At 44.5% G+C, this 25,243-nt stretch overlaps 1 protein-coding gene across 1 annotated transcript in view; it reads left to right on the top strand.

Moving 5' to 3' along the window:
• Positions 1-25,243, top strand: part of LOC121684774 (ankyrin-3-like) — a 108,007-nt gene that overhangs the window by 67,987 nt on the left and 14,777 nt on the right. Inside the window, 13 exon segments of the mRNA XM_042064849.1 lie at positions 13-115; positions 2,250-2,350; positions 6,126-6,350; positions 6,843-6,997; positions 7,743-7,954; positions 8,107-8,314; positions 8,622-8,718; positions 11,044-11,272; positions 11,847-11,972; positions 13,261-13,383; positions 13,885-13,911; positions 15,883-15,964; positions 17,288-24,580. Coding sequence (XP_041920783.1) covers positions 13-115; positions 2,250-2,350; positions 6,126-6,350; positions 6,843-6,997; positions 7,743-7,954; positions 8,107-8,314; positions 8,622-8,718; positions 11,044-11,272; positions 11,847-11,972; positions 13,261-13,383; positions 13,885-13,911; positions 15,883-15,964; positions 17,288-24,580 — 8,981 coding nt within the window.

Here is a 25,243-nt window from a genome sequence, read left to right as displayed (position 1 = left end):
CTTACATTCTAGCCTGCACTCCTTTAGTTCTGACAGGTCAAACACACTCAACCGCAGCTCTTACGCCCGTGACAGCATGATGATCGAAGAGATCCTCGCTCCCACCAAAGACCCGGTACAGTTCATCTATCTATCTATCTATCTATCTATCTATCTATCGATCTATCTATCTATCTATCTATCTATCTATCTATCTATCACTGTTACACATATATGTTGATGTGTTAATGTGCTCTCATACGGTATGTCACACATTGACACATTCTCTGCCTCTCTCTATCCCTCCTTCTCTCTCCCTCTCTCTGCCTCTTTATAACCCTCCCTCTCTCTATCTATCCCTCTTGCCCTCTCTCTGCTTCTCTCTATCCCTCTCTCTCTCCCTCTCCTACTCTCTATCCATCCCTCTCTGACTCTCTATCCTTCCCTCTCTCTCTACCTCTTTATATCCCTCTCTCTGTCCCTCTCTCTTGTACTCTCTCTGCGTCTCTCTCTATCCCTCTCTCTCACCCTCTCTCTGACTCTTTCTATCCCTCCCTCTCTCTCTGCCTATCTTGCTCTCTCCATTTTAAAAAGGGTGCATTAATATTTTTGGACTGCCATCCATGGCTTGTCATATTCCGAGGATGCTGACCTCATCTAAGTGCTGAGCTCTCAGAAAGAGAACTTTTGACTCAGACGAGACAGATGCACCGTAGGCCCCCTCCATCGCTACCATGGAGACCTGCAATAAACACTAAAAGCGAGGGCTCAGAGAGAATAGAACTTGTAGAAGGTGTAATTCCTTTTCAAAGTTTAATCTGAAAATGTGATCTGCTGAACTGGATCAGACTGCATGAGCGATGTCTTTTAAGCCATTTTGCTACACATCTATGTCTTCTTAAGAATCTACGGTTACTCCCGTCCCAAAGATAGAAAAAAAAACAGCACATGTTCGCATGCATTTGTGTGTATTTCAATCCCAGTTTATGTGTTTGCCATGTTATTGTTATGGTATTTAGCAGACACTTTTATCCCAAAGCAACTTAAAACATAAGACTAAGAAATGACGATAACAGTAAACACAATAACAATTAACACCAACGTTGTGTTAAAGAGTATCAATTAATGTTACTCTCAGAGTGATTTTCACTCCTGCTTTTCTCTTCTACTCAAAGCTTCACAATGTCTTTAAAGACATTTCCTATATGATTGACCCTCCTAATAAGGTACTTAACTGAATGTCCACTTATGTGCAGCTTGCTTGTGGCACATGTCACCCGCAGGACACGGCATGGGCCTTTCTTTCATTCAGACGGCACGCTGTCCATTCTCCACGCAACAGGGCCCATCCGCTAGCTTTGTTTACCCTTCCTTCCCTTCCCTCTTCAAGAACACAGCGGGTAGCGGGGCGTTGGGCGGAATATCAATGTGTGCGGATGTGTGCGTGTGTGTGTGTGTGTGTGTGTGTGTGTGTGTGGGAATGTGAATGAATGTGTGTGTGTGTGTGTATGTGTCTGTCTGTTTGTGTGCATATTGGGCAGCCGTGGCCCACTGGTTAGCACTCTGGACTTGTAACCGGAGGGTTGCCGGTTCGAGCCCCGACCAGTAGGCCGCGGCTGAAGTGCCCTTGAGCAAGGCACCTAACCCCTCACTGCTCCCCGAGCGCCGATGTTGAAGCAGGCAGCTCACTGCGCTGGGATTAGTGTGTGCTTCACCTCACTGTGTGTTCACTGTGTGCTGTTTGTGTTTCACTAATTCACCGATTGGGTTAAATGCAGAGACCAAATTTTCCTCACGGGATCAAAAAAGTATATATACTATACTATATATACTATACTATATGTTTGTGTGTGTGTGTGTGTGTGTAAGCGCATGTGTGAGAATGTCCTCTAGATTGGGTTTGCGTTCCCCCACATACACGTCTGGCCTGGTCATATGAACGCCCCTTGCAGCTTGCTAGTGAAATATTCCCATGTAATGCACCCATTTGAAGGTGTCAGCAGAGAACACAGCATTATCACTGGGGTGCGCTCATCTTCATCCTCAACCCCAAATCCTTCATCTACACTCTAAAAGCATGCTGCACTCACTATTGGAACTTTGAGGGTTTGTTTGGAGGATGGTTGGGGAGTTTTGTGTGTGTGATGCCTCTTTGTGTTTACTGAACCTGTGTGTGTGTGTGTGTGTGTGTGTGTGTGTGTGTGTGTGTGTGTGTGTGTGTGTGTGTGTGTGTGTGTGTGTGTGTGTGTGTGTGTGTGGTACCACAGCAGCACCTGGCTATAACGCGGGAGTCGGAGTGTTTGAGGCGATACAGCTGGACGCCAGAGACAGTGGACAACGCAAATACCGTCTCCAGTCCCATCCACTCTGGGTAAGTGTGTGTGTGTGTGTGTGTGTGTGTGTGTGTGTGTGTTCGTTTGTCTGTCTCTCTCTCCCTCTCTATGTGTGTGTGTGTGTGTGTGTGTGTGTGTGTGTGTTCGTGTGTGTTCGTTTGTCTGTCTCTCTCTCCCTCTCTATGTGTGTGTGTGTGTGTGTGTGTGTGTGTGTGTGTGTGTGTGTGTGTGTGTGTGTGTGTGTGTGTTCGTTTGTCTGTCTCTCTCTCCCTCTCTATGTGTGTGTTTGTGTGTGTGTGTCTCAAATTTCCCTATCTACTAGTACAGCATAGTGACCCTGTATCGCTGTTGGAGGCCATAAAAGTAGAATTGTCCTTGTTCTGAAGGCACTGACCTCATCAAACATGTGATGACACAAGGTGCGAGATAAGTACTGAACTTTCCTCCTTCAGAAGTGTTAGTATAAGCATTGGTGGTTAAAGCAGTTACAGTTTATGTACTCTTTAACAGCTTCTGTTACCCTAAACACAGGAACGTCATTTATGTCTGTAACTTACAAACGGCAATTAGACCAGACTAGGTTTTATCTGAATCTTCTCCTGACCTGTGATGAGTTAGCGGTCGCTAGTGCAGTACCTCGCCATATTAGCATCTGCAATGGCTAGAATGTTGCTAACGGAAGGTTCCATTTGATGAACTTTGAACTTCAGTGACCATTTTGAATGGTATTCGATGATTCTAGACATAGAATTCTAGATCTACACAGTAGAATTATAGAATGAGTTGGGCTGCAAAAACAAACCTCACTCCTTGAAGGGCTAGCACACAGTGAAAAGTCTAGAATCACAGCTAGCCAGACGGCCGGCAACAGAGCATAGCAGACAACCCAGCCAAGCCCAGTCCAATAGCTCAGGCAGTACGACAGCCCTGCCCTGCAGCACAGTCCAGAGCCATAAAGAAAGAGAGATGTTTTCTCTACCTCTCTGGCACAGTCCACTGGCATTTGTGCTGAATCATTAGATCCCAGTGGCTCCTCCCAGAGATGGATATCTATCTGCAGCTGCAGGACAGCCAGGGCAGATTTCAAAGATCATCACAAGACCAATACTCCCTGTGGTGTCCATTACTAAAGAGCACATAGCATTTTCTCTACAGTGCATATTGGCATCTTACATACAGTACACTTTTACACACTGTCATGTAGAGAAAAGTGTCAAGGAACCTAAACGCTGTACTGGTGACCTGATATATTAGATGTAAATATGAGCAATGTTGGCTTCGTTACCTCGGGCTTTAAATGCAGTGCCATCCTGAGCACACACACACACACAGCACTGTATGCAGAGTGTTTTGTATGTGTCACATGCCAAGTTGCTTATGATTGTTTTAAATGTTGAAGCTAAGTTCTCCTCATTTTATTTTCTCCTCTACTCTGCTGTGTTTATTTTCTCCTCTACATTTCATCCACATACTTTTATTTCTTCTTCTTTTGTATTGTTTGGTTTGTTCTGTCCTGTGTTCCTTGCGGGGTCTGGTGTTGTGTATTTATTCATGATCCCCTCCAGCGCCTCTGCGATCCCTGTGTTGTTTTGTTTTAGATTGCCACGTTGCCATGACGACGCTATTGAACGCAGTGTAATAATGTGTCATTTATGTGTTTTTTTATTTGTGTTTTGTTGTTTTTGTTGTTTTGCCTCGTGCACTTTCTGTCTGTCTCTCTCTTTTTTTTTTTGTTTTTTTGGCTGTTGTTTTTTTTTTTCCTTTCATTTTTTCCTCCTGCAGCTGCAACTCCCCGCTCCCCCAGTATGACTCCAGGTGAAAACTGTGTCCGGTTATTTCTCCCTTTTCCTTCTTTCCTTCTTCCCTGCTGTGATTTCCTTCCTCTCATCCGTCTCTCCCGATTTTCTCCACTCTAACTTCTTTCTCTGTTGCACCCTAACCTTCCACTAGTAGCTGACCGTGTCAAGCACTCTAACCCTCGGATCATGCATGTCCTGCGTAGCGCTGATTCTGGTCCAGATCTGGCCTTATTCTGGCTCTGATCTGGCGCTGATCTGGCCAGACTCACCTGCTATTCAGGATTGCAGGAATCTTGACTGTATTGTCTAGACTGAGTAGAAATGCTTTTGCATAGCTCTGACTTACATAAATGTACCAAACTAATGTGCCAAACCAGAGGCCATCTGACTCTGGCCCTGATGTGGCCCAGATTTGTCCACCTGGAGTCAGCTTCTCTCTGGTGATCTTCAGGTCGTTTTCTCCAATCTTGACTGACTGAGTGCATGAGAGCACAATGCCTCGCAGCATCCGTGTGGAGTACTTCAGCCGATGCCCGGTGTACCGTTATTAAACCTCCTCCCTAGTTCCCCTAGAGATTAACTTTAGTAAGTGGACTTAGATGACCAGTCAACACACTGAAGTCCACTGACTAGTCCATCAGAATAGGACATCGGAGGAAAAGTTATGACACCTGTGAAACAGTACTGCTAGCCGTACACAGAGACCCATTCTGCACACAGAAAGAACCAAAGCTGGGCTTCATCTGATTAAAAAATCACAATGCTTTAAATGAATCAACATACAGACACACACACACACTGTAAAATCATATAGTATGCCATTTGTATTCGCTATTGAATATGGATACACCACATAAAGATGTTTTTGCAAATGAGAAAACAGTGATAAATTATAATATTATTGATGTTCAGTATGTAACATTCAGTGTTTGTACAGAACAGACAGCATCTGAGCCCTGATTAGGGACTACTGTACTTTGTATCATTTATGATACATATTAGCTAAATACATACCATAAGGTATAATATTGCTGCTGTCGGGTGGAAAACTCGTAACTCCATATTTGTTGTTGTCTTTTTTTGAAAACGTTGAAATGTTGAAATTTTTTATTTTTCAATTTCCTGAACACTAATGGATTTGGAGATACAGTACGAGGTTTCCACCTGACAACAGCGATATAATATATTGCAATATAATATAAAGAAATATATGCCGTAATGGCTTTGGCATACACAGCAGCTGCTCTTTCCACACAATGGAATTAGCATTAGCATTAGTCAGCCGGACTCACTGATACCATAGCGATACGCTTATTGTGGTTATGCCATCCAGGCACCTGTAAATGTATTTGTCTTCTCGTCATAGTAAACTGTAGACTGTGACTTGTGTTTCTGCGAGGGGACTCTGAGATGGAGTTTTCTGGTGCCAGCGTTGAACCCAATGCCAGGCAATGCCAGTGGTAAATTAATAATTTATAGTTGTGCTCGACAGGGAGATGGAGGCTGTGGGATCGTATGAAAGCATCTGGCATGCCACACTCAGAGTCATCTCTAATTTATTCCTCCCTTCCCAGAACAAATGATTACTAAAAATGCGCGTTGCCAAATCTCATTTTTCAGAGAGCGATGTACCCAGACCTAAAATGCAAAAAAACAACTCTCTCTTTATTCCCTTTCTATCTCTCTCTCTCTTTGTCTACTCATTTTTTTATTTTTAATCTATTTAATCAGTGCTCTCTCCGTGCTCTCTCCTGTTCCTCTCTCTCTTTGTCTTGATTCTTGATTTCTTTTGGTCGGTGTGTTTGGGTGTTCCGTGGTCACAGCATGAATTGTGTTCGTTCTCACTCTGTGTCTGTGCCGTGGGGTGTACAATCTGTCTTTCCTTCTCTCCCTCTCTCTCTCTTTTCTCTCGTTCACTCTTTCTCTCCATCTCTCTCTCTCCCCTCTCTCTCCTCCCTCTCTCTCTGTCTCTTCATCTGTCTCTTTCTCAAACTGTCGTTTATTCTTCCGGCAGGTTCTTGGTCAGCTTCATGGTGGACGCTCGAGGCGGGTCCATGCGGGGCAGTCGCCACGACGGCATGCGCATCATCATCCCGCCCAGGAAGTGCCAGGCTCCGACACGAATCACGTGCCGCCTGGCCAAGCGTCACCGTCTGGCCTACCCGCCACCCATGGTGGAGGGAGAAGGACTGGTCAGCCGGCTGGTGGAGATGGGTCCTGCCGGCGCACAGTTCCTGGGGTGAGTCCGCCATTTTGGCTCAGAAGCTCTCACTGTGTCTGACATGGGGGATCGATTCCGTTAGATTCTATGAATGAAACTGTAGTGGTCTCTTAAAATGGGGTGGGTATCCAAAGAGCCTAAATATTATGAATGGGCAAATAAGAAAAGTGCAATACCTGGCAACACAATTCTTGGCAGCGCAGTTCTTGGCAAAATGTGTTGCAGTGGTGTGCTGCACTGTATTGATTTTTCTCCAGTTTCCAACGTTTCTTTCAAAGGCTCAGGTGAGGGATTCTTATCAAAGCAATATTATGTACATTAGTAATCAGGCTTAGTGGCTCTAAAAATAGTTTCAATGACATATTTTTTTTCACACTGATAATATTTCATATACAATGTGAAATGCAACACTCCAATAAAGAACATGCTGTTGAGTTGTATGGTTAGCAGTAATGCACCTCTGTTATGTCTGCGAGTGTAGCTCAGTTGCACTGTGTCTCCCTGATTCAGGCCTGTGATCGTGGAGATCCCCCATTTTGGCTCCATGCGGGGGAAGGAGAGGGAGCTGATCGTCCTGCGCAGTGACAACGGCGACACGTGGAAAGAGCATCAGTACGACTGCCGACCCCAAGAGCTACTGACGCTCCTCAACGGCATGAACGAGGGTAGAGTCATTAACACACATCTGTGTGTATTCATGGAGATAATTAACTAGTATGCCAGACTGACTTAAAATACATTAAAGGGCAAATGTCAGGTTAAAAAAAAATCAGGAATATTAATTAATGTGTGGACAAATGAATGAAGATATACATTTTTTTAATTATTACTTTAAATACACTACATCTACATGTACAGCCATTTCTACGACAACATTCCAACACAAATGAGTGATGACATCATAAGAGGGAGTCGTGCCAAGAAAGTACATACGGTACATATTAAATGTAAATATAAGTATAAGTATATGCAAATATGGATGGTTTTGAGGAAGAGGAGGTCAAACATTTTTTTTGTAATAATCTTTATTACAAATTTAACCTGACAATTGTTCTTACAATTCTTCCCTTTAATGATGTCATCACTCAGTTGTGTTTTGAAATGTGATCTTGACAGAAATGGCGGTAAATGTTGTTGTAGTGCATTTAGAGTAATAATTTAAAAAAATGTGTGCATCTCCTCTGATTTATCTACACATTAGTTGACATTAATGAAGAAATGTGTTAACCTGACATAATGTTCTTTCATAGGATAGAACAGAACAGAACAGAACAGAACAGAATAGAATAGAATAGAATGCTAGCACTGGGAGTTGAATAGCAGCTGTAATTACATGGATTATTCCTGTCTGTTTTGTTGTTTTTGTTGTTGTTGTTTTGAATAAATTATTGATTACTCGTTTGTTTACAGAGCTGGACAGCCCTGCTGAGCTGGAGCATAAGCGTATCTGCCGAATTGTCACCAGGGATTTCCCACAATACTTTGCGGTGGTGTCGCGGATCAAGCAGGAGAGTGACTACATGGGTCCGGAAGGCGGTGTGTTGTCCAGTGAGACGGTTCCCATGGTGAAGGCATCCTTCCCACCTGGTGCTCTCACCAAGAGGATCCGAGTGGGCCTGCAGGTAGGACATCTCACCTGTGTGTGTGTGTGTGCGTGACTGCGTGTGTGTGGTGTCACACCTGTATGATGTGGATTTCTGAATTAGAGGTGTGTCCGAATCACATCCCGCCCTTCGACCTATTCTAAAATATGAATCACTCCCTCTTCTCCCAGGCTCAGCCAATCCCAGAGGACCTGGCTCAGAGTGTGATTGGTAACCGCGCCTCGTTCAGCCCCATCGTTACCGTGGAGCCACGCCGGAGGAAGTTCCACAAGCCCATCACCATGACAATCCCGGTGCCGCCCCGAGTGCGGGAGGCGGCCGCTAGTGGGCGGAAGGGTGACTCTGCCCCTGGTCTCAGGCTTCTCTGCAGCATCACAGGTGCTTAACAACACCACTAAAATCACTGGAACCTACGGCCACCTCTCGGAGCTTTTTGCTACAATACATTCCACATTCTAGAACACACTTCACTCTCTGCGACATATTCCACTCATCAAATGTTCTAGAACATATTCCACATTCTAAAAAAGCATTTTACATTCTCTAGAGCACATTTGACATACCATAATTAATTTCTCATCCCATGGCCCATAACTCATCCCAGAGGGCAAAATGTTCTGCTCTGACTATAGATGAATCTGTGTGTGTGTGTGTGTGTGTGTGTGTGTGTGTGTGTGTCTTGCAGGAGGAACATCTCCTGCCCAGTGGGAGGACATTACAGGCACTACGCCACTCTCCTTTGTTACAGACTGTGTGTCCTTCACAACCAATGTGTCTGCCAGGTAAGTCATTCTCTCTCTCTCTCTGTGTCTCTCTCACACACACACACACACACACACACACACACACACACACACACACACACACACACACACTCCCTCTCAAACACACACACATACCTACATACAAGATATGCATCTACTTAATATTCATTGGATACGCACTATCCATACATATCTATATGTGCATTTTCCAGCATCATAGCATCGTGTGTGTGTGTGTGTGTGTGTGTGTGTGTGTGAGAAACTGGAGGCTTTGCTGCATTAGAGCGTTTGAGTGTTTTCCTTAGCAGCATTCAGTCTGGGACACAGAGATCAGTCTCCCTGCCCTTGCATGCCCAATTATTATCACCAGCGTCACCACACGCATAATCACATCAAACTCTAGGGATGCTGACATTTGGTTACTGGGCCGGCGTCAGAGGGAAATGAGATTTGGAATATGATTTGATTAAGAGACAGGCCGAAGATATGCAGAGAAGTGAAAATATATCTACAGTGCTGGATCATACTGTAGGTCCAAAATATATATAACAGAAAACAGAGAAAATAATCACAAGAAGAAAGAAGAAATCATGTATCAAATAAATATTTTTAACCTCTTTTGGATGACATTTCCCTCCCTGCACACTGTATATACTAGATGTGACTGTCCTTGATGAACATAAATAAAGACCTAACCATTTTTAGATTGAGAAAAAGCTCACAGTAAGTAAGGAAGCTTTATTTATATAGCGCTTTTCACAGCCAAAGGTTCTTTACAGCAAATTAAATAAAAATAGAAAGGGCAGGATGTAGAGACAGGGACATAGCCTAGAACCTAGAGCCTAGAACCTAGTACATAAGATGATATGCACACAGGACGAAAAAGAACTATAGTAACTGCAAGATTTATGTAGTAGTTCCATATTAGTAGTATATAAGTAGAATACTATGATATTCTGTAATACCGTCTTCTAGTACTTCTATGGTATGTCCTGAAATACTATGAGATTTATATAAATATCTAGTATAAGTATAAGTATATATAAGTATATATACTCTTTTGATCCCGTAAGGGAAATTTGGTCTCTGCCAATATACAGCTTTGAGGAAAGCTCCAGGAAGCACTCCTCTTTTGGGCCAGATGCACACTGAGACATTTGGGGCAGCCATGGCCTACTGGTTAGGGCTTCGGACTTGAGGGTTGCTGGTTCGAACCCCGACCAGTAGGAACTGCTGAAGTGCCCTTGAGCAAGGCACCTAACCCCTCACTGCTCCCCAAGTGCCGCTGTAGCAGGCAGCTCACTGCGTCGGGATTAGTGTGTGCTTCACCTCACTGTGTGTTCACTGTGTGCTGAGTGTGTTTCACTAATTCACGGATTGGGATAAATGCAGAGACCAAATTTCCCTCACGGGATCAAAAGAGTATATACTTATACTTATATACTTATATACTTATATAGGGATCAAAAGAGTATATATACTGATACTTATATAGGGATCAAAAGAGTATATATACTTATACTTATATAGGGATCAAAAGAGTATATATACTTATACTTATATAGGGATCAAAAGAGTATATACTTATACTTATATAGGGATAAAAAGAGTATATATACTTATACATGTGGCCTTCATCTGGGCGTGCCTTGCATCCTTCCTCTGCCTGCTGCGTTTACTGTGGCCTGGAAACTGGCCTTAGGGGGTTTGTTTGGGTGGGGGAGCAAATAGGTCTAGACAAAATTAAACTAAAAGTGGTTGTTATTTTGGCCTGCTTCTGGTAACGAATGTCCCTATAACCCAAATGTCTCTGGTTTTTGGTTCCTGTCTATATTTTGAAGTGTAAACTTGAGATGGTGTGATACTGCCTGATACGTCTGGCAGTATGATATGATATGTTGCTACCTTTTCATATAATCTTGGAATTCGTTCCAATAATTAATTTGGAATTATCATCAACATATATTTTCCCATTTGGTTACACAACCAAATTCCCAAACCATCCGCAGTACTCTTACTGTCCCCTAGAGAGAGCACTCTTATTTTTGAGTGCTGAACAGAAGCAATGCGGGTTGTGCAGTAAATGAGAGCAAACAATATGGATCAGTGATTTAAATACAGATCCCCCCTCCTTTCCTCCTCCTCTTCCTTATCTGCAAATCCTCATCCACACACACACACACACACACACACACACACACACACACACACACACACACACACACACACACACACACACACACTCACCCCTCCTTGTTTCTCTTTTCCTATTTTTTTTCTCTCCTTTCATCCTCACCTCTCCTCATCCCCTCCTCCCCCCTCTGCTGTCCTTGTCTTTGGAAGGTTCTGGTTGGCTGACTGCCAGCCGGTACCGGAGACGGTTGGCCTTGCCGCACAGCTGTACCGAGAGCTCATCTGCGTTCCGTACCTGGCGAAGTTCGTGGTGTTTGCCAAGACGCACGATGCCATCGAGTCGCGGCTCCGCTGCTTCTGCATGACCGACGACAAGGTGGACAAAACTCTGGAGCAGCAGGAGAACTTCGAGGAGGTTGCCCGCAGTAAAGATATCGAGGCATGTGTCTGTGTCATATACACACGCAAACATGCACACAGTCAATGAGATATTTATTATTCATCATGTACACATGCCTACAAGCACACAGACACCCATTCTGCACATACACAAGTTTATATTTGTCCTTTGTCCCTCACACGCACACACAAGCGTACGCACGAACGCACGCACGAACGCACGCACACACACACGTACACACACATACACACACATACACACATACAAAAATGTGCACACTGCAGAGTTTCAGACGGGTGTCACAGTCAGTGACCAACAGGGCATCTCAATGTTAAATACTGACTTGTTACTGCCAAACAACTTCATAAAAAAACAGAAACTACTTCAGGAAAAACTAAAAACATTCATTTAAACAGTAACAGTCAATGGCCAAATGCACATGAGTGAGTGAGATGACTGATATCATAAAAGTTAGATATAGGTCGATGATTTTGTACTAATCATGTGTCCTGTAGTATGAGACAGGTATTCTTGTCTGTTATAGTAAAATGGCAATGTCAGATTTCCCTGGCTCTTAGGTCTGATTTTCATTGGTTCTTTACATGATTGACAGGTTCTGGAGGGCAAGCCCATTTTTGTGCATTGCTATGGAAACCTATCGCCACTGACCAAAAGTGGGCAACAGCTCATCTTTAACTTCTATGCCTTCAAGGAGAACAGACTGCCCTTCAATGTAAAGGTGATACTGAACGCACACCACACACATACACACACACACACACAAACATTAATATGCACACATTCTTTAAAACATATTTTCTGAAAAAAATCACCAAGGTTCTGTTGATCTGAAAAACAGTGTTTTTACTGGCCTGGTCTCATTGCCTATATGTTGGTGAGAGGAGTTGTGGGTAGTGTTGACGTGCTTTTTGTTATTTGTATGTTGGTGCGAGGTGTGTAGGATGTAAAGTGTTTTTCGTGCTTTTTGATATCTATATAGGTGCGAGGTTAGTTTTGATATCTGTATATTGGTGCGAGGTGTGTTTTGTTATCTGCATATTGGTGCAAGATGACTTTTGATATCTGTATATTGGTGCGAGGTGAGTTTTGATATATGTATATTGGTGCGAGGTGTGTAGGATATAAAGTGTTTATCATGCTTTTTGTTAGCTGTATATTGGTGCGAGTTGAGTTTTTTTATCTGTATATTGGTGCGAGTTGAGTTTTAATATCTGTATGTTGGTGCGAGGTGAGTTTTGTTATCTTTATATTGGTGCGAGATGAGTTTTGTTATCTGTATATTGGTGCGAGGTGTGTAGGATATGAAGTGTTGACGTGCTTTTTGTTATCTGTATATTGGTGCGAGTTGAGTTTTATTATCTGTATATTGGTGCGAGGTGAGTTTTGTTATCTGTATATTGGTGCGAGGTGTGTAGGATATGAAGTGTTGACATGCTTTTTGTTATCTGTATATTGGTGCGAGTTGAGTTTTGGTGTCTGTATATTGGTGCGAGTTGAGTTTTGATATCTGTATGTTGGTGCGAGGTGTGTAGGATATGAAGTGTTGACGTGCTTTTTGTTATCTATATGTTGGTGCGAGGTGAGTTTTGTTATCTGTATATTGGTGCGAGGTGTGTAGGATATGAAGTGTTGACGTGCTTTTTGTTATCTGTATATTGGTGCGAGTTGAGTTTTGATATCTGTATGTTGGTGCGAGGTGAGTTTTGTTATCTGTATATTGGTGCGAGGTGTGTAGGATATGAAGTGTTGACGTGCTTTTTGTTATCTGTATATTGGTGCGAGTTGAGTTTTATTATCTGTATGTTGGTGCGAGGTGAGTTTTGTTTTCTGTATATTGGTGCGAGTTGAGTTTTGAGATCTGTATGTTGGTGCAAGGTGAGTTTTGTTATCTGTATATTGGTGCGAGGTGTGTAGGATATGAAGTGTTGACGTGCTTTTTGTTATCTGTATATTGGTGCGAGGTGTGTAGGATATGAAGTGTTGACGTGCTTTTGAATGCTCCTCAGGTGCGAGATCTGGGTCAGGACCCATGTGGCCGTCTGTCGTTCCTCAGCGAGGCCAAGACCAGCAGGAGCCAGGCCCACACGGCCATATGCAACCTCAACTTCTCACTGCCAACTCACAGGAAGGTACAGACACACACACACACGCACACACACACATGGCCATATGCAACCTCAACTTCTCACTGCCATCTTACAGGAAGGCACAGACACACACACACACACACACACACATGCAAACATAACACACAAACATAAACATACCTCATCATAGGCTACAAATAGACACATGCTGTCTATCCACTAATGCAGACTAACACACACAAGCTCACACACATACCAACACACACCTGGACCTATTTGACATGGCTCAGTTTGCCATTCACAAATTGACCTGACCTGCTCCCTTTAATTTTGGAGAAGCTGTTTTGTTCAGTCATGTTTTCTCCTCGTTCGCTGTGTGAGAGATTCCCAGCTCTGCTCTCATCTGGTTTCCTTTGGCTTCCTTTTTTTGACGCTTCTCCCTACAACCACTACCCCGCCACCTTCTGCCTCCACCATGTCATCATCTTCATGCCCCTCTCTCCCCTCTCTCCATCCTGCAATGCCTCATGGGATACGCTACAGGAAATGGAGTCTGATCCAGATGATGAGGTAAATATGGGTAACCATGCCAACCATAACAGTGGGTCTGGTCTACCCATTCTTGTTTTGTTTGTTTGTTTTGTTTGTCAATGATAGTCTCTTGTAGCTTCCACAGCTGGTCATAGACTGTTGACAATTGTATAAGGAGTAAGTTAATATTGAATTGAATATCCATAAAGTTGTAAAAATATTAAGTTTCATTTTATGAGGAATATGACAAATAACCCTTATCTTTGCATAAAACGCAAATATGCATTCTGTAGATATTGCCTACATTTCTTGTAGTGTCCTGAATCAAGTTTTGTTTAATGTTGAAAGATATTACTTTAGTTCTTATTTGTCTTGTGAGTTTTCACGTTGAGAGATCACATTTGTGGTGAATTTGAAAGGTCCTCTGAGATTTCGAAAGTCAGTGAAAGGGTTGTTGATTTTTGGATATGAGGTTATCTGTGCTGGAAAGGTAATCAATGTAAACAATAATGACAACTAAAACACATTCATTTATGAAAAAAGTGTAATAGATACGATGGCAGCATTCCGCAGATACCATTCGATATGTTTTGATCAGCTGGAGTAATGATGCCGCCTTAAAGGAGAAATCCGGCGAGTTTTCACATAGATCTCCATTTCTCGAGGTCACCGAGTACTGTCGGTACGGAAAAAATGGAAACAATCGGTTTTACCTAGGCAGCTAATGCAGCCAGGCAACTTCAGCGCTACACTCTGGGGGTATGTCCGTGAGCTCCCATGTCATTTGTTTTTGGACCGACAGTACTCGTATGTGAAAATTTGCCAGATTTCTCTTTTAAGTCAGAGTTGCCTTAAAGGAACACAATGGAAGGATTGACGCCTATGCTTCTTGGCGTCAGCATTTAACGGCATTGCATTTAGCGCTAAGACTGTACCCAGTTAGGCAAAAAACTAACGAAAGGGCCATGATCCTTCCCGATGCATTAATAATGTTACCTAGTGCAATATCAAGCATTCGGGGTACGCATTGGTCATTTCAGACATTTCATTCTCTGTATTATAAGTCAGTGTAGCATCAGTTTAAAGCCATTATTTTAAGGTAAAAGAATTGCATTGTGTTGCTTTCAATTAGTAGTATACAGACTACTTGACAATAGAGGCGGCAGACAGCTACATCGCTGTAATCTTTCCTTTGCATTTTTCCTTGGATACGCTTCTTTGCTTGTTTCCCATAATTTCTGTTCCATGATTCCACTCCAAATATCATTACGAGTAGGACAGTAGATAATATAAGTACAAACAGTGTCTCATTGTTCTGTTTACCACTTATTTTTGTTTCATGATAGACAGTTCACACAAAATAAATTCAACATATAGCTATGGTATAGCTATTTCTCCCTTTGCGATGGATATAGTGCATGCGATATGCCTTTACTCTATTGAAGGACATACAGTGAGTGATTGATACTGTTGAGTGCAGGGTAGCTGATCTACCGCATCACCACTCAACCCACCCAAGGTGAAGGAGTCATATATGCATGCAGGCCTCCTATTGGCCAGCCCACCCTATTACCCAGAGTGCAGTGCGGCAGGGAGCCCATATCATAGCCGTGTCTGGGCCAGATCCGAGCCAGATGCTGAGCAGTCACCTGCCAGGTCAAGTGCATTACCTCAATATGTCAGTGACTGAGTCAGCACATATAAGCAACGATGCTCTCACCGTGGAGGTGAACTTATAGCTTATGCATGAGCGACTCAATCGAAGGATAGTGTGAGATTCTACTGCGATGTGATTCGTTGAGATATGTGTGCTTCACATGTAGATGCATTATGTTAGAAACACTTTGACTCATTTTAATGTCTTAAGAATCTTTGACATTTAGGCATTTCTTTCACTGCTACATAGACACAAAGCAGTCAGTAAAGTTACAGTTCAAGTGGCATCCAGGTTGCATACCTCTAAATATTTTTTTGTTAAAGGTCGTTTGTTTTGTTTGGTTGTTTTTCCAGAATGAAAACAAAGAGCGGCGCCATGCTTTTGCCTCTCTAGCTTTGCGTAAACGCTACAGCTATCTGTCTCCCCCAGCCTCCAGTGAGTCCTCATTTCCTCTTCTTAACACCCATTCACACAAAACACACACGCACACACACACACACACACACACACACACAAATGTACATTTAGACCTAATTCTGCCTTAGCAGAAAAGATCAACTGTGTAATTGTATTTATAGAACAGTTAAAGCAGTTGCAATACATTTTTATTTCAGTGTTTGCAGAACAGTCATGCTATTTATAAGGTTGTATGGAATTAACTTCAACAAGCTTTCATTATGAGAGCACAAAACTACTGTTTCATAAGGTTGCATTTATGGGTGATTATGTCTTGTGCTCAGGGGTAATTGTGTTAATATTCTGTAGATCTACAATATTAATTTTTGAAATATTTGCCAATATTATGTCATACCACATGGTCATTTTACATGGTCATCTTGTCACATTGCATGTCTTGTCATGGCATACATTGCATGGTTTATTGAGGTATTTCTTTAAGCCTTGTCTGTCAATTTTGCCCAGCATTGTAAATGTTGTTATTTTTCTATGTCCTTTGCATTTCATTGCATTTCTCTGCTGGTTGCCAAATGTTGAAGGATGAAATAAAGCTTCTACTTCACATACGTTGCATACTTCTTCCTCCATTATTTTTACAAGTTGCTCAACTCTTATTGGCTTTTCAAATTGTGGTTAAGATTTGAAGTTTTAGTCAGGTGGACCATCAAAAGTGGGTAAAACAAGTTACATAATGAATAGAAGCCCTCTCACAAGACTACATTGTAACATTTGTTGTATATTCTGCAGTTTTCTTTAAAGGTTGATAAATCAACTTCTTTGAATAAGGTGTGTGGCAGATTAAGCCACCTTAAAAGTACTTAAAATTCCCTCTTTGCAACTGCAATTTCCACTCACAGGTATAAATTATAAGCCTAACTTGAATAGATACAGCATGTCTCTGTTGGTACATTGAAGTCTTAGGTGCGTTGTATGTCTAGGATTTTCATTTTCATAAAGTTTACGAAAAGTCAATAAGGTAATTATTTTCTTTGTCAGCATCAGCGTCCCTGCCCTTTTTACATTCACGCGCCCTGTCTTTCATGTTCTGTTTGGTATGATTTCAGTTGTTTTGCCTTGTTTCACTCACTGTTTACTGCACACATCATTCCAAAACTGAGTTTCATCGTCATCTCTCAGAAAACAAGGTGATTGATGCTCTATCTCTGTTTTACTCTGTCTTACTCTAACTAATCAACTGACAAGTTTTTCCTCTCTCTTTGTTTCTTTCATTTAATAATTTCCGTTGCTTTATTTCCGTTGCCCTTTATTATTTTCATTACTTTTTAATTTGGCTTATTCAAGAAACAGCTGATCGAGAGAACACACCACAGCAAAAAGCATCAACAATGCCACAACAACAGACTTCGGGCTATGCTTACAAGCCTGTCTTTTCAACGCGATCCTACCAATCCTGGTCATCTAACACTCCCGTTCATGCGCCTTGCCAGACCAAATCCGGTTTCGGATCCCTCTCCAGTTCTTCCTCCAACACACCCTGTGCCTCGCCACTAAAGTCGGTCTGGTCCATCAACTCGGCGTCCCCCATCAAGTCAGTCATCGGAGGCTCCCCAGCCGCCTCTGTTAGGTCCTCTAGTGAGATAGGTTCCCCTGCCCGCTCGTATAGAACCATCTCCTCCCCGATAAAGACAGTGGTGCAGCAGGCCCAGTACCCTGTCCAGTCCTCCCCCACACTTCTGTCGTCCCCTGGGAAAAGCTCCCCCGATCCAGTGTCTGTGAAAGGGTTGGCCGCCCTGCAGGCCAGGACTTCCCCTGTGCCACCTAGTGGGTCCCTTCTTGAGAGGTCCTCTATTGCCATGACCCCTCCAGCCTCTCCCAAATCTTCCTTGAGCATGTACAGCTCCACTTTGCCCTACAAGAAAGTGGTGACCTCCACTGCCCCAATCACATCCTCACCAATCAAAACTGTCCCAGGCCTCTCCTCTGTTCGGACGAGTACTGACCCCTCTGCTGTTTCAAGGGGGCTGTTCTCATCTCTCACCTCGCCCCTGAAGACAAATGCTGCCCCAAGCACTGCAGCACTGATAAACGGGACAGTGTCCCCAACCAAATATCGCTCTGCCTCCCCAACCTCTCTCCTGTCAAGCACTCTGCAAGAACGGATCCAGGCGACGACAAACGCAGCCACAACCAGTGTCAACGCAGCCCTTGACGAAGTGGAAAAAACATTCAACTCCTGTTCTGCCTCAGGCTACGGCACGCTAAAATCCATGTCTTCCACGCCATCTTCCTCCTATCAGTCATTCCGCTCCTCTGCTTCCAACTCCATCTATGCCAACATGAGGCCCTCACCTTCCTCTACCACATCTGTCACGTCGAGTACAGTCACAGTCCCCGTATACTCTGTCATTAACGTCTTACCAGAGCAGCACCAATTTAAAAAGCTTCCAGACGTGTCCAAATCAGCAGCTGCTCTCTTGTCCCCTAGAAAGGCGGCCCCCACTGAACCCAGCAAACAGTCCCAGTCTTCCTTTGCCAGGACTTTGTCACCAGTCAAAACCCCACTGTTCATGTCTCAATCAGCTCTAAAGTCCACTGCCTCCACGTCCCCTCTGTCTTCCAGCCAGGAGATACTGAAGGATGTGGCCGACATGAAAGAGGACTTGATCAGGATGTCGGCCATTTTGCAGACAGACACCAGCTCAGCCACAAAAGGTCTGCGTTCTGATTCTCCGAAAGAGAAAATGGAGGATGAGGAGCCTTACAGAATAGTAGAGAAAGTTAAGCAGGATCTTGTCAAAGTCAGTGAGATACTGACCAAAGACGTGCTTAGAGACAGCAAAGTTCCCCGCAAACCAAGCATTGAAAATGAGGACGAGATAGATGACAGCCAACACAATAACTGGAGAAGTCCACCCCGATATGAGACAGTGGCTCAACAGGCTAAATCAAAGAACATACCTGAAAGGGATTTTAACCTGGCAAAGGTGGTGGACTATCTTTCAAATGATATTGGTGCTAGCCCTCTTTCCAAAATTGCAGAAGCCAAACAAAGGAATGAGGAGGTGAGGAGAGAGGGGGAGGAGAAACAGAAACGAGTGCTTAAACCTGCCATGGCCGTACAAGAGCACAAGCTCAGAATGCCGCCTACCAACATGCGCCCGTCTGCCTCAGAAAAAGAGCTCTGCAAGCTAGCCGAAGCCCTCTTTGGAAGTGATGCTGTGTTGGACTCCCCAGATGACATATCTCACGACCAGGACAAAAGTCCTCTCTCAGACAGTGGCTTTGAGACAAGAAGTGAGAGGACACCTTCTGCCCCACAGAGTGCTGAGGGCATGGGACCCAAGGCCCTCTTCCAAGATGTGCCGATCCCTCCTGTCATCACTGAAACACGAACTGAGGTCGTCCATGTCATACGGAGCTATGAGCCCCCGGATGACATTCATGAATCAGCCATGGAGGAAGCAAGAGCGTCTCGACCACCTGCCCAGTGCATCGACGTAGAGCCCAGATCTCCTGGAGGATCCATTAAGGATAGAGTCAAAGCATACCAAGCAAAAGCCAACCAAGAAGAAGACTCTATGATGGGCAAGGGCATGAGGGTGAAAGAGGAAACACATATCACAACAACAACTCGCATGGTCTACCACAAGCCTCACAGTAAGGAAGGTACACCTGAGAGACTGGAAGAAACTATGTCTGTGAGAGACATCATGAAAGCTTTTCAGTCAGGAAGAGATCCCTCCAGGGAATTATCAGGTTTGTTTGAACATAAGACTGGAGGTGATGGCCACAGAGCTGAATCTTCACCGAGGCCTTCAGATAGGGACATGTCTGGAATGCCCAAAGTTGAGAGAATTATTGAGGTTCACATTGAGAAAGGGAAATCAGAGCCAACTGGCGTCATCATACGTGAGACCAAAAAACACCCAGAAAAGGAGATGTACATCTACCAGGGCAACAGTGGAATAAAGGAATATCCAACTAGAGGACAGGAAGAAGAGGAGCCTGAGGAATCACTTCCTTGCTATTTGGACTCTTCCCGAGTGAATACACCTGTGTCTCAGGAAGATGACAGCCGCCCGAGTTCGGCTCAGCTAATGGCAGACGACTCCTACAAAACCTTGAAGCTTCTGAGCCAGCACTCTGTAGAATATCAAGACGATGAGTCATCTGAAGTTAGGGGAGAGTCTTACAAATTTGCTGACAAAATGTTCCACTCTGACAAATTTGACTCCTCGCACTCAGATTCTGACGAGTCAGTGATTGATAGGTCACGTATGCAGGGGGCTGACAGGTCTGTCTATGAGGAAGGAGGCCACCGTGGCTGCATGAGAGAGTACATGTTGAAACCATCAAAGAATTCTTCAGATAGGTCCAACCCAGATGGGCAGTATGACAAATTAACACTGCTCCAGTACTCCTCAGAGCCAGGTAGTCCTAAACAGTCTGTATGGATGCGAGTCACAGAAGATAGGCAAGTGAAGAACAGGGAAAAGGTCTACGAGGACAGGGTAGACAGGACTGTGAAAGAGGCAGAGGAGAAACTAAGTGAGGTCTCACAGTTTTTTCGTGACAAAACAGAGAAACTAAACGATGAGCTGTCATCCCCTGAGAAAAAGTCCCGCCGCCCAGACTCCAGGGAGACAAGATCAGGGCCGAGCTCGACCCGAAGCAGCCCTGAGAGATCAGTGTACCGGAGTGGAGGGAGTGGGGAGGAGTGGAGCAGGGACAGATTTAGGGATAGATATGGGTCAAATGACAGAAAATGTGCCAGCCTGCCGAGTAGTCCAGAGAGGCGTGCGCTCTTTCAATATGGCGACGAAAAGCAGAAACAAGCTGATGTGTCATCAACAAGCAGTTTGAGTGACACGTCCAAATCATTCCTACCCTCCACTTCTAAAGTCAGTTCTGTTAGGATGAAGTTTGAAGCTGAGGCTCAAAAACAAGATAAGGGTCCTCAGTGGGCTGGACAAACATCACCCTCTACAATCAGAAAGCTTTCAGAGAGCAAGCCAGCCTATCAGGTTTTTGCAGGTGCTAATAACCCAAAATCGGCAGACTCAGGCAGCCGAGAGCAAAGCCCAAAAAAAGATCATGATCCTGATGGTAGTCCAAAAAAGGGTCAAAACTATTATGTAAGAGGAGCCCAGGCCTACTCTCAAAATCAGTCAGGTGAAAGGCACAAACCCCTTCCCAAAGGTCCCTCCCCTAACCACAACACCAATTTGAAAGAACAGGAGTCTGAAGAAAAAAAAACTTACAAGACCTGGGAAAGCCATGGCAATGGACACCACAAAGCCCATAATGAGAGTGAGGGGGAAATAGCCACTAAGGAGGAAACAACCAAAAAAATTATCTACACAGAGCTTGTGATACGAGAAGATAGCAGTAACTCTGATCAGTATAACAGAAGTCTAAAAAAAAACTCGGAATCACAAATTCCTGTTAGGGTATCATCTAGTTTTGTAAACCATCATCAGAGTAGCACATTAAAGTTAGATAATTCAGTCAAAGCTCATGATAGGGGTAGTTCACAAATACCCACATTAGCTAGAAGCCGACTGAACTGTAGTTCTGATGAAAACAGATCATCTAGTGATTTGTCATCCATAGGATCTGCCTCAGAGTCAATCGCCACAGTAATTTGCAATGGTGTTGATAGTGATCAAGTAGAGTACATGGAAAAGGTGTCACCTGTTGCAACTACAGAGAGTTTCAAAGACATCAAGCCTTTACCAGTTTATGTTAGCATCCAAGTGGGCAAGCAGTATGAGAAGGAAACTGCCACAGGGCAGCTGAGCACATACAAAAAGATAGTCAGTCATGAAAGTCGTACAGTGCACGAAACTAGGGGAGCATTTTACCAAGTAAAACAAAAGCAGCCTCCCTCTCCCCAGGGTAGCCCAGAGGATGACACTCTAGAACAGGTGACCTTTTTGGACAGTTCCGGAAAAAGCCCAGTCACCCCAGAGACTCCTACATCTGAGGAAGTAAGCTATGACCTTACCTGCAGAACACCAGAGTCTGTCATCGGCCCCATGGCAGGCATGCCCAGTCCCATCCCTGAGGAGTCCGAGGAAGAAGAAGGCAAGACTTTCATTTTCCATGAATCCAAACCAGCAACATCTTCAGAGCCTAGGAAAGGAAGCCAAGATGTACTCAAAAGACCAAAAGACAAGAGAGTTGCTTATATTGAGTTTCCTCCACCTCCTTCTGCAGAGGGAGAGCAGTCTGAACCAGAAAAGAAAGGATCTTGTCCCTCCTCTGAGGCGGAGACAGAGATGATGGAGGTGAACCTCCAAGAAGAGCATGACAGGCACCTCCTTGCAGAGCCCGTCATACGAGTCCAGCCTCCCTCTCCCCTTCCTCCTGGGGCTGATGAGAGTGACTCAAGTGATGATGAGTCCGTGTTCCAGCCCATTCCTCTTAAAAAATACAGCTTCAAGATAGCTGAGGATAGTCCAGAACCAAAACGCATAAGGCAGAAGAGGGATAGAAATGGCTCGAACCAGAAGGACTCAGACTTGAATGGCGAAGGGAAAGAAGATGATGTTGAGCTTGAAGCAAATGGCAATGATCAGTCAATCACAGACTGTTCATTAGCAACCACAGCAGAGTTCTCCCATGACACGGATGCCACAGAGATCGATTCCCTGGACGGCTATGACATGCAAGATGAGGATGATGGTCTGAGTGATCCTAAAACATCAAGCCTCTCGAATGACGGAAAGGCAGGAGATCGCTCATTCAGCCAATCCAAGCTTGAAGTCATTGAGGAAGAAAGTAATGAGGAAGGAGCAGGGGAAAAGGGTAAAACAAAAAGCAACTCAAAAGAGAAAAATGCAGAAGGTGAGGAGTGTTTCACCCTGGAGGGAAGGCACCCAGATAGGCAAACATTAGACAGCTGGACAGATGACTTGAACACCACCTTCAAAACCGTTGCCACCAAGGGTCTGGAGTTTGACCCATGGTCTACAAAAGAGGGCGAGGATGATTGCTTTGACTCCAAAGGAAAAGATGAGGACCCCAAGCCTTTTGGTTTATCTGTAGAGGACAAGTCACAAGCAACCACACCAGACACTACCCCAGCTAGAACTCCCACCGATGAGAGTACACCAACTAGCGAGCCAAATCCTTTCCCCTTCCATGAGGGCAAGATGTTTGAGATGACTCGCAGCGGTGCTATTGACATGAGCAAGCGGGACTTTGTTGAAGAAAGACTTCAGTTTTTCCAGATTGGTGAGCATACCTCTGACGCTGGGAAACCAGGGGACACGGGGAAAGTGGGCAGGAGTACAGGACTAGTGGCCTCCCAGGCACAGGCAGGGGAGAGAGCTGTAGAGGGGAACGTAGAGGCCACCACAGCCAGCACACCATCCATGGCCAACCCCAGTCAGCCCAGCTCCGGCTGCCTGGATTCCTCACCTAGTGACATTGCAGAGATTGCCTCCTCTTGTACAGTCACTGCCTCTAAGGTTGACCCTAAATTACGCACACCCATTAAAATGGGAATCACTGCCTCCATTACCATTAAGAAAGACGCTGCTTCAGCCGAGTTAGCAGACGTTAAGAAGGAAATATCAGAGAGTCTGATGGCAGAATATGTTAGTTTGAACAGCAATATTGTTGATAGTCAGTTTGGCAGCAAGCGCTCAGAATCAAAGCCAGGTGACAGAAGAGATCTTCCTACAGAGAACTGCAATAACAACAACAACCTAGAATCATCTAGTGTTCAGGCCAACTACATTCAGCGGGGAAGCGTAGTTTTTAACCTACAGACGTCCTCTCAACCTACTCTTCAGAAAGCCAGTAGAATAGAGGCTCAGATCAGTAAAGACACAGTTGAAAGAGTAGAGGAGAAAGCCAGCACTCAGAGGAAAGCTGAGACACCCAAGGAGTCAGAGATCAGGCAGCCCAAGTCAAGACTCCCAGTCAAAGCCTCTGGATTTACATTTCAGAGTTCAACCTCAGGGAAACAGAAACCTAGGCAAGTTGTGAAGCCAGAAGCTAGGAAAGGAGTCACTCCTGCCCTAATGCCCCTAGAACCCAGGTCTAGAATCCCAGTCAAAGATGTCAAAGCAAACAGTGCACTGGTGTCCCCAGTTACAGCTCAGGTAGCGCCTAGGATGATCAGACCCAAGGCAGAGAAGGCAGTCGTGCAGGTAGTCAGTGCCTCCAAGCCGCTGCCCAAAGTCAGTCCGCCAGGTGTCTCAGGTACAGTGAGCGAGGCAGTGGCAGCGGCAGCGGCATGCAGGCAGTCGGACCTGAGCGAGGTGTGTAGACGTTCCATCGAGTTCTTTGAGAGTGTTAGCGGGGAGACGCTTAAGCTGGCAAAGCGTCTGTCAGACGAGGAGAGGCAGAGGCGCGGGCAGGGAGAGCAGTCACAGTCCGAGGAAGACAGCAGCCGCAGCAGCAGCATCAGCACCTCCAGGAGCAGCTCCCTGTCGGACCCCTCTCAGCCGTCACAGCCCTCCAACTCCGCCGGCTCCACCCGTGGGGCTGCGCCCTCCAGGGCAAAGGTCACCAGGGGGTCGGGAGGTGAGAGGAAGAGGAGCCGGCGGACTGGAGGTGGGAAGGAGGGGCGGCAGGTGGCAGGGACACGCGGGGCGCCCCCCGTCGCGGAGATCAAGCCTAGTTTGTAAAACTTTACTAGAATTTTCATATTGATCCTTATTAGTTGCATGAGCCGTTGTGATTGGTTAATTGATTTGATTTGACTTGTCTTGACTGCCTGTGGCGTGTTTACCTGTAGCTGTCATTATCGCCATACTTGTCATCCCTGTACTCTGTGTTACTGTGCTGTAGTGTCCTTGTCAGATTCGACCCTCCACACTCTCTCCCAGCTATTCTCCTAATCTTTGGAAGAAAGATTACTCTAGCAGCACCAAGATACTGGGCTATCAGAGCAACTAGCTAGTGTTCTACCAAGGCATTCTGTTTGTCTGTTTGTGTGTTTGTACAGACGTGTGTCTGATTTTTATTCCTAGTGTCAGGCTTGACTAAGCAAGACTATACAAGTGTCTGCATGCTTAGCCCTTGTCCCTTTGATAGAAGACATCACTCCACTGTAGAACTTCTTTCCACATCCGTCAAATCTTTTAACCTGTTAATGTTGGCTTTTTGTGTTCTTTTCTATGATTATTTCCTGTTACTGCCTGCATAGACTATGTGGCAAACTTATTCACAGACACACTACTAGTTTATCCCCTCTGTAACTCTTTTCTTGCCATCCACAATGCTATGCTAATATCTAGATTTTACAAATTAACTTTTATATTTTAAACACACCCTTGAGTA

Source organism: Alosa sapidissima, chromosome 16 (assembly GCF_018492685.1).
Source record: "Alosa sapidissima isolate fAloSap1 chromosome 16, fAloSap1.pri, whole genome shotgun sequence".
In the NCBI taxonomy this organism is placed as follows: domain Eukaryota; kingdom Metazoa; phylum Chordata; class Actinopteri; order Clupeiformes; family Clupeidae; genus Alosa; species Alosa sapidissima.
This window is presented reverse-complemented; position numbering and strand designations above follow the sequence as displayed.